The sequence below is a fragment of the Bombus affinis genome, unplaced genomic scaffold, assembly GCF_024516045.1.
Source record: "Bombus affinis isolate iyBomAffi1 unplaced genomic scaffold, iyBomAffi1.2 ctg00000059.1, whole genome shotgun sequence".
Taxonomy (NCBI): Eukaryota; Metazoa; Arthropoda; class Insecta; order Hymenoptera; family Apidae; genus Bombus; species Bombus affinis.
In genome coordinates, this window is record NW_026108820.1 from 150,788 (window position 1) to 165,883 (window position 15,096).

Below are 15,096 nucleotides of genomic sequence, written 5' to 3' on the forward strand. Positions count from 1 at the left end.
TACACGATTGAATAGACATAAACACTTAATAACTTATCACGCTGCACGGTATTAGACTTAATGTTAGAAGTTCGGCGTTAGATCTTTGACTAACTTGGCGCTCTAACGTTGAGACGGAAGAAAGTTCAATGTGGGTGTGCCCTTTTGCATGACGAACGCGGATTCGTTGTTTACACGTTTCGTTAAGAAAGTGAGGGTAATAATCCGCGATGTCGATTGGTTTTGCCCTACGCGGATGCTTGAAGGGATGGGGAGAATGTCTCCTACCATCGTGGTTGATAGATGACCTTGTTCATGGGGAAACCTGATTGTTTTCTTGGCTAGCTATTCGCTTTCTCCGTAATTCTTAGGAGCACGTAATAAACCCAAGGACCTTTCTAAAAAACCAGCTGAAAACACTTCTGGAATTAGAAAGTCTTTTTTGGCAAACAGATGTGCTTAGACCATGTGTGCGAACAATGCGGCTAGAATTGCAACTTTATGGTGGGTACTTGGGCCTATGGAGTGTTCGAAGGACGACACGTAGACCGTTGGTTGGCAAGCCGCGCGGGATGGCGTGCAGATGTGTTGCGCGGCAGAACAGATACACGTATGTACATATATAACCTGAGCTGAGAGAAAAATAAAAATGGAATGTATTTTTAAAACTTCTTTTTTAATAATAATATAACAATATTCGGTTAAATATTCATGAACATCAACATACAGTATTCTTATCTACGTTACAAATACGTTATCTCTTATCTACGTTAAGAGAAAAACGAAGTCTTTTTTACGTCCAAGAGTACAAAACTGTAGCAAAAACCTAAATTCACTTTCCCCTCTCCGAGTGGATATCGTGAGGCTAACTTTCACACATCTAAACCGAACATATATATTTTACAAAACGCGTTTACAAAATGAATAGCGAACACGGGGGCAAACAAGACGTTAACTAAAGTTTTTCCGAAGTCACTCTGCGAACGGTCTTTACACCAGGGGATACAAAAAGGTATCTGAATGGCGACGGTGACAGTATCTTTTCATTCCATTTCCGTTTGTCTCGTTTAGCGAGAACGACGTGAATCCCACCGACAAAAATAAATAAAGGAAAGCGCATTATATTAAATATTGTACATTTATCGTGACCGATGCAGTGTTGGATCAGGATTCGAGGGGCTGTATCGAGAGAAATTTCTCATTGTCCCTCTCGAGACTTTTTTCCTTAGGAAAAGAAAAAGAGACTGGGATGAAGAACGGTGTGAGTTCTTTCTTTTTTTACCTGGGAGGAGCGAGGGGGATAAATGTTACACTTGCGTCTCATTAATCTTTAATCAGATAATCAATTCACTAGTTACGAAATGTCATAATAAAAAGTAGTACTCTATAGTTGGTATTTCAATAATAATAGCGTAATAATAATAATTATATTCCATAGTTTTGTTTGCAATTATCGTCTATCGAATAATTAATTAATTAATTAATTAATTAATTAACGTTTACTCCATCATGATATAACCGCGACCTATATTGTGTTTGATAATATAAAAAGAAAAACAAATCGTATAATACATATATAGTATATGTATTATATATATATAATACATATAGTATATATATATAATATATGTAATACATATATAGTATATATAGTACATATATAATATATATATAGTGTTGTATCGTTCACTTTTCGTTACAATAATAAATTGTCCACGAACGCTGACGTGCCAACAAATCCGACGTGCAAACCGCTTCCGTTTCATTCGTTTCTTTCTTTTTATTTTTTATCATCTACGGAAGTAATCTTTCGCGAATCTACAATCCATCTCTTTCTCGATGTTCGAACACACTAAGACCCATTTTTACACTCGCAATTATGTGCTCGAACTATCTTCAGAAAGAGAAAACTCATTTTTCTTTATATCTGTTGCACACACACACACCCATCACATATCGTATTTTTACGATTCGTTCGCAAATGAACGCCGATTCTTAGCAATTGTGTCATCTTCGTTAGTAATTAATTATTAATAAAATCAAACGATAAAATGACTCGTGTAGATCGCGATCGTCGGATTGGTACACAATAGCGTTCGATTGTTCGCTCTTAAAGAGTTTACTACCAAAAAAGGTATACCACTTTCAGATTTACAACACTGCCCTAAACACAGCCATACTAAGCCAAATACTTTTGGGTCTTCGTCGTTACGTTTATTCTTTTTACTAGTAAAATCGTTTACTTAAATCTACAGTCGATAACCATCCGCATTTCGTAGATTGTTATTTTTTGTTCTTTGTATTACTCTGTTTCTTATCGTTTTCATCTCACTTTTAGAAATTTCAGACGCACGACAAGATTTGTTTCTCAACCGATTTATAGTTGACCCGCTCGATTTAACTGCTATCACATAATTCTACATAATTATCTTTTTTTCTCTTTCTTTTTGTCCTTTTATATGACGATCTTGGAAAGACGAATCTACGACGTTCTTTCTATAAAACTAGTCCGAGGGACGAAGGACGTAGAGAAAAACCGGTGGATGGAGGAAAGAAAGGGCGAGAAAGAGAATACATAACAAAAGGAATGTTTCGGAATCGATTGACGATTCACATTAACCGATTTATAAAAGAATTTAAAATAGTCTAAAAATAACAAAAAGCGATCTTTCGAATTTGGAACTTAATTGAGTGAAAGAAAACCGGTTATCTTAAACGAACCATTCTCGTTAAACTTACCCCCGTCCAACCCCGCGATTAAAATTTTCAAGGCAAAAAACATTCGCCAATCGTTCGTTAGATTCTTTCTTTATTTTTATAAAAAAAAAAGAAAAATGCTTTTTGCCTTCTTTTATAACGAATTCAAAGGGTACCGATGTATATAAGACAAATGGAAATGTACGATGTTATATGTATATAGATATATCTGATGATAAATGTATCAGAATGAGTCAAATACATTTTTCAAGAGGTAACGTGTCTCTCAAACGGGTCATGATTTCTCTGGCTTTTTGTTTCGAATCGGACCGCGCTTTCGTCGACGGAAACGCCACGTTTAAATATGAATCTTACACCGGTTGCATGTGCCATTAATGATTCTGATTATGATTAAATCGGTTATAGCTTGGTTACATGGTGGCTACATTGTACATCGTGTATTTAAAAAATATCCGACGAAACGGACTTCAGAAGTACACCTTCACGCATCATTCGTTACCAACTAGTCATTTAAATAGGTATCGAAGAAAAAAGAGAGAGGAAAAGTTACACTTACAGTTTACTATGATACAGCACTGGCATAGTCACATACTTCGGTATGTATGTGTACTTGTATCTGTATTTGTATTTCCTTTTCTCGGGTTTATCGTGCACAGAGATATCCTATTATAATTATAACGCGTGTGTGTGGATCCCTTTCTCGCTTTTTTCCCGAATATTAACACTATACTTATATGTTTTGAATTTTTCTTTCGTGATAATATTAATAGTAATAATGGTAATAATAAGAAGAAGAATAATAATAAAAATAATATTATTAATAATAATAGTAGTAGTAGTAGAGTAATAATAGTAATTATAATAATTAAGAATCAATAAGAATTATATATAATAGCAATAATAATAATAATAATAAATTCATAATAGACAGGGAAATTAATAATAATCGTTATTATTATCGTAATAATAGTATAGTATGTACAGAACGATTTTCATGCGAGGGTCCTTTTCGATTACGCTTCGTAGCTACATATTTTGATTGAACTGTACATGTTGGACCCTCGGTTTGAAAAACTTTTGTTGTCAAAATTAACACGATTTATAAATCCTCCCATTAGTAAGCTTGTGAATTTCTACTTTTTGGTTGCGACACCGTTAATCCGCGTTGTCTCGCCTGTCCTGTTATTAGGTTTCTTTCCCATAGGACAATTTAGCAGATTACTTTGAAGGTTAATTTCAGAATGATCCATAAAATTTAATGGTGCTAAGGTTTCGGCACAACCTTCGGCAACCGTTGCGATCTCTTAATAACAAATTAACCTAAGTTGACATTACTTAACTTTCCACTAAATTCTTTTCTCCCTTCCTTACATACAATGTTGTTGATTTCTTTTTCAATATCTTTCCATTTTCATACAGTTCGTTTTTTTTTTCTTGTTATATACTTTGCATCTTGTCACGATAATAATAATAGTGGTATATAATAACTGCATATAATCGCTACGCTAATAATATTTGAACTATTAATTATTAATTAACGTTAAGTATACACAACACATTTGTACGATTTCACTCAGCCTGCACGAGCAGCAGCGAGGGAAGGTGATATAGATGAAAAAGTCATGTGTAAGGGGAATAAAAGTTTGGGCAGAGACATAGTGTGTGTTTCTTTTGTATATGTATGTGTATTAGGGGATAAAGTATTAATAGTCTCTCTTGATTTCATGTGTGTATAGTTTCAAATTAATTGTTTCTCGTCGTTCCACTGGTTCGCAATTGGGGAGCCGAGGTTGAGATACGAGAATACAATAACGTAAGTTCAAGTGTCCATTGAGCCAGCTGTAGAATCTTCGCGGAGCATCTAAGTAGCACCACAACACGCTGTATCGCTCCTGCACCTTAACTCGGAGATAGAAAAAGGAAACGCGTCATCCGGGATTAATTTGGTCGCACCAGTGGTACTCTGACCCGTCTCTGAACATCAGCACTTGGTCAGTGTACCGGACGTAAGTAGTTGTACCTGATCTCCACGAAGCTAGGAACGCAGAACGGATGGAAGTTACTCTCTCTGTTCTCATGACAGAGAGGTGGAACAGCGACCGTTCTTTCTAAACGGTTGACATACGATGCAAGATCATCGTTCGCCCACTAACATAGTCACTCGTGTTAACCGACTTCACTAATAGTCACTACAATCCTTCGACAAATTTTGAAAGTTGATCTTGTGGCGTCATGGGCGTCACTTCACTCGAGTCTGTGCCACTAGTGGGTGGTGGAGCTGGAGATGGATGATGTGGCATGGTACCCGGGTGACCAGTCGGTGCACCAGTTCCACCACTCAGCTGCGAAAGCATCATTTCACTTGGCCCACCGAGTTCATGAGCCGGTGAATGTGTTGGTGTACCATGAGGTGGATGATGATGAGGCGATGGCACCGGCCCTGATCGAGGAGAAGGAACTGGCTGATTACGTGGAGAAGGAACCGGTCGTGGGGAAGGATTTGGTTGAGGAGAACGAATTGGCGGTGGAGATCGAACGGACTGCATTAATTGTTGCTGTACAGAAATCCCTGGAGGCCCCATCACACCTTGCGGAGAAGGTACCGGAGGTGGTGTTGGTTTTAAGCCAGGTTGACCGTATCCTTGTTCGCTAAAGCCACCATAACCTGGAGAAGAATACGCGGAATCGTGGCAAGCGTTAGACCACGAACCAAGCGGCTCGACGAATCTCGTTTTCTCCAGAATTAAATAATTCTTACCGAGAAGGGGCGGCCTTATAGGTCGCTGTTGACCGTAAGGCGGTGCTGGTGGTTGTGTAAATTGTTGTTGTTGTTGTTGCTGCTGCTGTTGCTGCTGCTGCGGGTGTTGTTGCTGCTGTGACGGGTGCTGGTGCCTTTGCAATACTAGCATTTGCTGTTTATACCATTGTGGTGGTTGCTGTTGAACAGGTTGCTGCTGTTGCTGCTGTTGTTGCTGCTGTTGATTTAGCATTGCCTGTATTTGCATTCTGCCTTGCTGTTGTTGTTGTTGTTGGTGGTGGTGGTGGTGGTGCTGCTGCTGCTGCTGAGACATTATATGCTGCAGAGCAGGTTGTTGCTGCGGCTGATTAGGACCCAAAGGTCCGCCCACTCCTCCACCGTATTGACCACTTTGTTGTTGATTTAGAGCGAGTGCCTATTAATTTAAAAAATTATATGGTAATAGAAATTATTAAAATCGAAAATGTCAGCAGACAAATAATATAGAAGAAATTAATCGTCATACCCGTTGTTTGATAAAAGCAGCCATAATCGGTGGATTGCTTTTGAGTATTTGAAGTATTTGGTTTTGTTGTTCAGGAGTATGGGGATTCTTTAGAGTTTGCATAAGTTGCTGCAATACATGCTTGTGCATGTTGCTTTGAGTTTGAGGACCAACTTGATTAACCGGACCACCGAGAACTCCAGCTTGCCTAGGCATCTGTCCTCCCATAGCTATTGCTGGCAGCCCTTGATGTTGTTGCTGCTGTTGCATTAACTGTTGCGGCGTTTGCTGTCTCAAACCAGGATTCTGTTGCATCAGTGCACTTGGCTGATACCTACTGTAAATAAAGGTGTAGCTTTAATACCTCTTTTTATATACATATATGTGTACGGTATTTTAATTATTATATTCAATAACTCACCTTGCTGTCCATTGATCCATTGGAATAAGATGTGTACCGCCAGGATTTGGCATTTGTACAGGCATTGGACGTTGCATAGGAGGTGGTGGCATTACGCCACCTGTTTGTCCTCCTACGCCAACTCCAGCACCAACTCCACCACCTGGCGTTACTTTACCATAACCATGCGGTACTTGTTGCCGTGCAGCTTCTTCTTGTACTTGCTTAACAACTTGGAGAACGTGAGCAGGTGGCGTTTGAGTTTCAGGTTTCAATCCTATTCCAGGTTGATGTGGCGAAGGTAAATTGGTAGGACTGACACCTGGTTTCATAGCAACACCTGTGGTCATAGTAACATTTGAACTCTGTTGTCCGGATTGCATCGCTCCCACTGGACCTGTGGGTCTGCTATTCATTGCAGCCATTCGTCTCCTGAAACACATTAAAAAGAAAGATATACACCTAACTTATATACATAGGATATACATACACCTAGTTATCTTTGGAAATTATTATTCTAACGTTGCTGCTGTTGTTATTATTATTATTATTATTATTATTATTATTATTATTATTATTATTATTATTATTATTATTATTATTATTATTATTATTACTATTACTACTAATACTACTATTACTACTACTACTACTACTACTACTACTACTACTACTGCTACTGCTACTACTACTACTACTACTACTACTACTACTACCACTACCACTACTACTGACGTATTTACCTTAACAACTGCGCTTGCTGTAGCCGCTGTTGAAGCTGTTGTTGTTTCAGCTTATGTTTGATGTTCGAACAGAATGGAACAAGACATTTAGTCTCTTGGCAGTGTTTAGCATGATAACAGCACAACGCTATTAATTGTTTACAGATTGGACAGCCACCGTTCGTTTTTCGTTTGCAAACTTTAGTATGCGTTACTACTCTCTTCATCTTTTGACAACTTGTTAAACGACAGTTAGCATCTCTACATTGGCACGCGTGCACCAACGATTGAATACATCTTTGAATTGAAAGTTTACGCGCCTCCTATTATAAAATAAAAATATTTATTATAAATATTCATAGCAAAATTATTAATATATTCAGTTAATAAAAATATATTTTTACCTGTGGATTAGCTTGTTTAGCATCGGCCGGCGATGAACCATCATCCAAATCTAAACCAAGTTTTTCCATATGATGAGGATGACCGTCTTTTTCTTTACAGCTTATACACAGATCAAAATCCTAGCATAATAAATAATAACATTAGATTGTTTGAAAATTGGATGATACATGTTTACAGATGATTGTTTTAATACTTACATCACAAACCGTACAATGATATCTTGTTTCTACATGGCTCTTACAATTATTGCAAGTATAGACAAACTTGTCTTGACCTTGATTGTGCAATTCGTATAGCATAGACATAGAACTAAATTTCGCGCGCCTTAAGGAAAAGAATTCATAATGTCTTTCTCTAGCCATTGTAAGGAAAGCATCGCGGCCATCCATAAGGTCACAATTAATAACTGGATCAGGATCTTGAATAGGCTAAAACGTGCATTATTTTCAAACGTAAGAATACGATTCGATTATTAAAAAAAATAATAAATATAAATTAATCCTAAATACTTACTGCTAATATTACATCCCATTATATTATATATGGCCCTGGGCCCATAACCTGTTGAGAAGAGAGAAAAACGTGTGGATAAAGTGTAAGATACAAAGTATATATTTGACTTAATAATGAAATACAGGAATACAATTTGAGCTGGTCCAGATCCGCACGCTAGCAGTGTTACTTTATGACTGAGAACCCCGAAGCCAACGTCGCCTGTCTACCGTATTGGGTCTGCCTCCCTGCTATTCCTTTGTCTATATGCTGTCGATGGCTTCAGCGCTTGAGAAAGCTAAAAAGACCAGATGTGGAGTTTTCCTAGAAGTGGTGATCACTTCAACAAAAATAAACGAAAGATCCTTACCTCCCTCGCTCTTAGGTATGCGATGTCGTCCATAATGTCCAACCGAAGATAGTGCGTATTTCTTCTACCGCTCGGTGGTGCGGACATTCTGGACGCTGGGTCTCGCCGAGTTGGTAATATTCTAGTCACGCCTCCAAAAGGAAAACAGGCGACTGATTCGCGACGGCGAAACAAAGTCGGTAGCTCTGCTTCCATCGTAACGACCGAATGTCCCGATCCTTCTCCGCCACGATCGCTCATTCGTCTCACCTGTCCACACAAACATCAAGATAGTTTCGATACGCGAGAACTGTCGTAGTGACGATCGAGCCTGGCGAAAGTCAAATTGACCAACTTCATCTTTGGACAATCTCACAATTTCGCAATTTCATCGTCCAAGTACACGATTGATTCTCACAAAACCTCTAGTTCCTTAGAGCTTAATGCCACGCTCATCTTTTCATTTTTATCGCATATTGTCTCACCACTTGCGATACTTGTAATTACTTTTCTCTACTTTTCAATTTTGGAGTTGGTCAATGTGATTTCCGAATGGCTCGATTGACTATGCGAGTCTTGGATAAAGATGACAATTAAACTATTCAGATTAGTCATGTTGCTTCGTCAAACGATTTGAATTCAAGCAATTCGAAACCATTTTGTCAATGTGAACCTATTATTTTACCAATGTGAATCTGTAATTTTGCTTGAAATATCCTTCCAAGTTTTTATGATGATTCAGATTGGTCAAGTTACCTGAATCAAGCAACTATTTTCAAGTTACTTGAAACTATTTTGTTAACGCGTACAGTTGCTTGAATCAAGCAACTATTTTTAAGTAACTCGAAACTATTTTGTCAGTGTGAAACTATATAGACACTAGTTAATTCCCATACACATGTATAATGTATAATGTATAAACAGAGCTATTTTTTCAGATCAGAAAGTACGATCAATCTTTTTCTTTAAATATATTATGCAAACGTTGAACAACGTTATGTTTTGTTAAGCTAACAGGATACACTAAAAATACATTATCACATACATTATCCGGTTCGTTCGTGAGTGCCGAGGCGTGCAGACGTGTGTCCAGTGCCCGGCAATGTTCACAAAACAGCACGTGACCATCCAGTTGCTGCTGAGTGCCGAGACGTGCAGACGTGTGTCCAGTGCCCTGTGAAGTTCACAAAATTCCACGTGACGCCCATCTGTCGAAAGCGAATCCAACTAACCTAGCCAGGGGTTAACAGCCTCTCGACTAGTTCTTTCACACTGAATTAACTAGCTCGATGATGGCTCTATCATTCCCAACAGGCTCCCCGGAGCTAAATTATAACACCGCCATTTTTCCTCCCCCGTGGCAAGAGGGCAACACATCTATCCTGGTAAACGACCATCACACGAAAAAACGAAAGCTCGAACCAACCAAGACAAATGTAAACAAGAGTCAAACTAAACCATCAGCCAGCCAGGTGACCACCTACAATAGATTTTCAATACTGGAATCCACGGAAGACTCCATGATTACAACCGAAAAGGTAAATAATCTCCATACTCAAAGAATTCCCCCTCCCCCACCGATATTCATTAACGACGTAATCGACATACAGTCAATGATTAAGACTATCGAAAAAGACATCAGCAAAGAGGACTACAAGTTAAAGATTAACAACAACCACGTGAAAATACTGCCGACCCACCCAGACGCCTATAGAAAGTTAACCAAGCTATTAAAAACGTTAAACGCTAAATTCCACACATACCAGCTCAAACAAGAAAGACCATTTCGAGTGGTGCTACGCAATATCCATCACTCAGTCGATCTAGACGAACTAAAATGCGAATTGTCAAATCACGGCCACGAAGTAACTAACATCAGTAACATTAGGCATAGAATCACAAAAAACCCACTATCCTTATTTTTTATAGACCTAAAACAAAAAACAAACAATAAAGAAATCTACAATATCAATCGGCTGATGAACTCCATAGTTAAGTTCGAGCCACCTCTTGTAAAGAAAGAAATAATACAATGCAAGAGGTGCCAAAGGTACGGCCACACGCAGAAATACTGCAATCACAACTTCCGGTGCGTAAAATGTGCAGGTAATCACCCCACTGACCAATGCACTAAATCCCCGGAAACCCCCGCCAAGTGTATCCACTGTCAAGGAGAGCATCCTGCGAACTACAAAGGATGCTCAGCCTACAAACACTACATAATATAGTGTATCCAAAACTGAGACCCAAGGACATAACCATACAAGAACCTAAACCCCAAAAACTCACTACACCAACAGTATCCTATGCGCAGGCAACGCAAGGAAACGTAAACAACTCGAAAACACACATTGTACACACAGAAAATAGAATTCCCACCCCACAAAACACAGACAACTTTACCAGACTCGAAAAACTTATCGAGAAGCAAACTGAGCAAATTAACAACTTGCTGTCACTACTCACACTCTTCATGGACAAATTCATACGCACAGAAGCAAAATAAAACCAATGCGAATAGCTCTGTGGAACGCCAACGGTCTAGCTCAGCACAAATTTGAACTAGAACTATTCTTAAAACAACAGCAAATCGATGTGATGCTCATATCCGAAACCCACTTCACCGACAAAAACTACCTCAAAATACACGGCTACAACTTCTACCACACCCAACACCCCAGCGGAAAGGCTCACGGCGGCACCGGAATCATAATCAGGTCAAACATCAAGCACTACGAACTTCAACCATTCCAGAAAGACTACCTCCAAGCAACAAACGTAGCAATAGAAGACTGTCATGGTACAATCACCACCTCAGCTGTATACTGCCTTCCCAGACACTCCATCGCCAAAGAAGACTTTGACCACTTCCTGGACACCCTGGCCAGCAAATTCATAGCCGGAGGAGACTACAACGCTAAACACACCCAATGGGGCAGCAGACTGGTTACAGTAAGAGGCAAAAACCTCCTCAACAGCATATTAACCAACAACCTCAACTACCTTACCACGTACGAACCCACACACTGGCCCACCGACACAAACAAAATACCCGATCTCCTTGATTTCTTCATAACTAAAAATATCTCGTCAAGACACGTCCAAATCAATTCCTCGGCTGATCTCTCCTCTGATCATTCCCCCGTGATAGTAACAGTCAGTTCAACTATCATCGAGAATACACCTAATGGCTCCATTCATAACCAACACACCAACTGGCAGCTCTTTAGAGAAGTCTTTACCCACACAACTTCAGCCTCAACCTCACTAAAAACCAATGATGAAATCGAAGCAGCCACGGAATACCTAAATGCGAGCATAATAAACGCTATCCGCGTCTCCACACCGGCAAAAACGTCCACCAGCAACCACGAATACCCCCAGTACATACTAAAAAAAATAGCAGAAAAACGTAGACTAAGAAGAGTATGGCAGACCCATAGAACACCGGAGGACAAACGCAAACTAAACAACGCAACTAGAAAACTATCCAAAACCATAAAAAACTACAATAATGACTGTTTTCACAAATATCTCGCCAGCTTGTCCCCCACAGCCGACTCCAACTACTCACTATGGAAGGCCTCCAGGAAACTCACGCGCCCCCCACAAATAATACCTCCAATCCGCCGCCCGCAAGGCGGATGGGCGCGTAGCCTTATAGAAAAAGCCAACCTATTTGCCAAACACTTGTCTGAAGTATTCAAACTCCATTCCTCCGTAGCTGCTGCAGACGTTACCGAATACCTGCACACTCCCTTCCAAATGTCCCCTCCTATTGAGCCCATCACTTCTGCAGAGATTATACAAGCAATCAGTCGGCCAAACCCCAAGAAAGCAGCAGGTCACGACCTAATAGGAAATAAAGCAATCAAGGAACTTCCCATAAAAGGGATTGCACTCGTCGCATCAATCTTTAACGCTATCCTCCGCCTTCAACACTTTTCCAAGGCTTGGAAAATCTCACTAATCACCCTCATCCCTAAACCCGGTAAACCAAAATATGAAACCACCTCCTATCGCCCAATCAGTCTTTTACCTACCCTGTCTAAACTATTCGAGAGAATGCTCAGGAATCGTCTCCTCCCACTCCTAGAAGAATTGAAAACACTCCCAGACCACCAAATCGGCTTCCGAAAACAACACTCAACAGTAGAGCAAATCCACTGCATAATCCACATGATCAGCCAAACCCTTGAAAAGAAAAAATACTGTTCAGCGGTATTCTTAGACATCCAACAGGCATTCGACAAAGTATGGCATGTGGGGCTACTCTACAAGATCAAAAAGATCCTACCCCATCCATACTACTCCATCTTAAAATCCTACCTAACCAACAGACAATTCATAGTTAAATGCCTAGGCGCCTCTTCCGTAACATTCCCAATAGAATCCGGCATACCCCAAGGTAGTGTCCTCGGACCCCTACTGTTCTCCATCTACACTGCCGACTTACCTATATCAAACGAGGTAACAATAGCAACATTTGCCGACGATACAGCACTATTAGCTACCCACGCAGACCCGACAATTGCCTCATCCACTCTCCAGCGAAGTCTCGACACCATGGAAAAGTGGTTCCAAAAATGGGGCTTCAAAATAAACGAAAAAAAATCCTCTCATGTAACCTTCACGCTCCGAAAACAAACCTGCCCCCAGGTCACCATTAACAACACAATAATCCCAAGCAAGGACTCCGTAAAATACCTGGGCATGACCCTGGACAGGAGGCTAACTTGGAAAAAACATATCTCAGAGAAATCAAAGCAATTAAAGGAAAAACTAAGAAAATTCTATTGGCTCACGGGCCGACGCTCCAAACTAAACATACAGAACAAAATAACCCTCTACAAGGCCGTAATAAAACCTGTCTGGACCTACGGAATCCAACTATGGGGAACAGCAAGTAATTCCAACATTGAAATACTCCAACGCTTCCAATCGAAAACGCTGAGATCCCTATTAAATGCACCCTGGTATGTTACCAACGAAACAATCCACCGCGACCTCAAGATACCTACAGTCAAAGATGAAATACACAAGTTCAGAAGCAGATATAACACAAGAGTCAACAACCACCACAACCCACTAGTCACCCAACTACTGGACACGACGGACCAGATCCGCAGACTAAAAAGAAAATACCCTCTAGATTAAATCCTTAGTTTCTACTAGAACCAACAATATAAAACTATTATAATCCATGTCATTGTATCACGCCAAACTAAGTTACTGAAAATTCTCAACGAGAATTGATTGTAAATATTCTAATAAATAAAAAGAAAAAAAAACATACATTATCCATGCCACGCGGAGGCGACTCGTTCCTTCGCCCTTCCTCTTCCTCTTCGCCCGATGTGCTTTCCTCTATGACGATTTGAAGCTCGCCATAGTTTGCCGTCACATTCACATTCGGGCTTCTCATCTTGATTTAGGTAAATTCTCACTTGAACATAAATAAAACGTTTCTTCGTTGAAACCGTATCATAGTGGAGAACGATCGAACAGTACAAAAGAATGAATAAAAATAAGTCACATTTTTATTAATTTTCTTTTGTATCTAAAAACAAATCTGATAGATTCAAAGATACAAGATCTTTGAAAATATCGTATGGAATTTAATACTAATTTAGTGTGCAATTAAAAAATTACTATACTATTTTATTTCTCCTATATACATGTTGGAGATAAAAGGACATCGGGGCCTTTCTTTTGGAATTTTTGGGAAGACCCCCAATACTTTAGTCTAGACTTTTTATTATAGCTGCACTTAAATAATAAAACTCAGAAGTAGTTGTTTATGATTTAATCCGACTATGTTTACCCGAGATTTATGACAGTAGGCTTGGGCTCGAAGTGACACAACTGGTCGCTAAACGTAGCCACGGTCATGGCATGGACGTTTTTACCTAACAAAGCTATGGAGTAATTGTATAGATCTCCTTAAAAATATAGTTGACCCGAGGGGTACAGAGACGAGTATATAAGTGCAGTTCCATTTGGACTGAGGGAGTTCTACTTATACTGTAGACAAGTAAGTTGAGTTCTACTTATATCGTAGACAAGTAAGTTGAGTTACACTTGAATTGTGGACAAGTAAGCTCAGTACGACTTAGACTTTGGAAGAAGACGTATTTGTTATCCCTTTGACCGTGGATTCGTTATTGAACCTAAGATCATTGTCATTGGCATCTCGAGTATCTAATTGCCACGGTTACTTGTCAAACTCTGTACCATATCGGTACTGTAATCATATCGGTACCAGTAAATATCATGCATATCGTATAACAACAATGGTTAATCTAAATGAAGATTCGTTACACGCCCCTAATCCCAATGAGAACTCGAGATATATGTATTTTTTTTTTCTTTTTGCTTAAAAGATTTCCTGTTTATTGTCACATTAGAATGTCAGATTCTTTTGGCACACGAAGGCTTCGTAAATATCAGAAGGAATATAACGTGGAAAAATGTTGTTTTATTTTTAAAGTTCTACGCTTCGCTACTTTTTTCCTAGTACGTTCGTTTTAGCAATAACACTGACTTTTTCGCCCGTTAAAAACGGATTACGCAGACGCGCTCACGCAGCACGTGCCCAGAACGAATGTTGCGAGTCGATATTTTCTTTTGCGAATCGCTCTCGTTATTTCGTTGGAAATGTTACCGTGCGGATATCAGACAGCCATTGGAAGTTATTAGACGTTAAAATCGAACCTACAAATTGCTTCCGTATCTCGCCAACAGCTAGTCCTCGTATCTTACGCAGACGTCGATTAGAAGTAGAATTTT

The 15,096-nt window shown here is 39.5% G+C and overlaps 2 protein-coding genes across 2 annotated transcripts; both read right to left on the reverse strand.

The window, feature by feature from the left end:
* Nucleotides 1–3,623: 3,623 nt before the first annotated feature.
* LOC126926776 (CREB-binding protein-like) lies at nucleotides 3,624–7,843 on the reverse strand. Its single transcript, XM_050743115.1, has 7 exons — nucleotides 7,664–7,843; nucleotides 7,466–7,585; nucleotides 7,083–7,384; nucleotides 6,361–6,771; nucleotides 5,961–6,273; nucleotides 5,456–5,870; nucleotides 3,624–5,362 (listed from the first exon to the last, which is right to left on the reverse strand). The coding sequence occupies exons 1-7, from the start codon at nucleotides 7,826–7,828 to the stop codon at nucleotides 4,887–4,889; spliced, it is 2,202 nt and encodes a 733-aa protein (XP_050599072.1). The 5' UTR covers nucleotides 7,829–7,843; the 3' UTR covers nucleotides 3,624–4,886.
* A 212-nt stretch (nucleotides 7,844–8,055) lies between these two features.
* Nucleotides 8,056–14,606, reverse strand: LOC126926822 (uncharacterized). Its single transcript, XM_050743211.1, has 3 exons — nucleotides 13,604–14,606; nucleotides 8,329–8,577; nucleotides 8,056–8,256 (listed from the first exon to the last, which is right to left on the reverse strand). Exons 1-3 carry the CDS (start codon nucleotides 13,730–13,732, stop codon nucleotides 8,185–8,187), a joined length of 450 nt encoding a protein of 149 aa, XP_050599168.1. The 5' UTR covers nucleotides 13,733–14,606; the 3' UTR covers nucleotides 8,056–8,184.
* Between the last annotated feature and the right edge of the window lie 490 nt (nucleotides 14,607–15,096).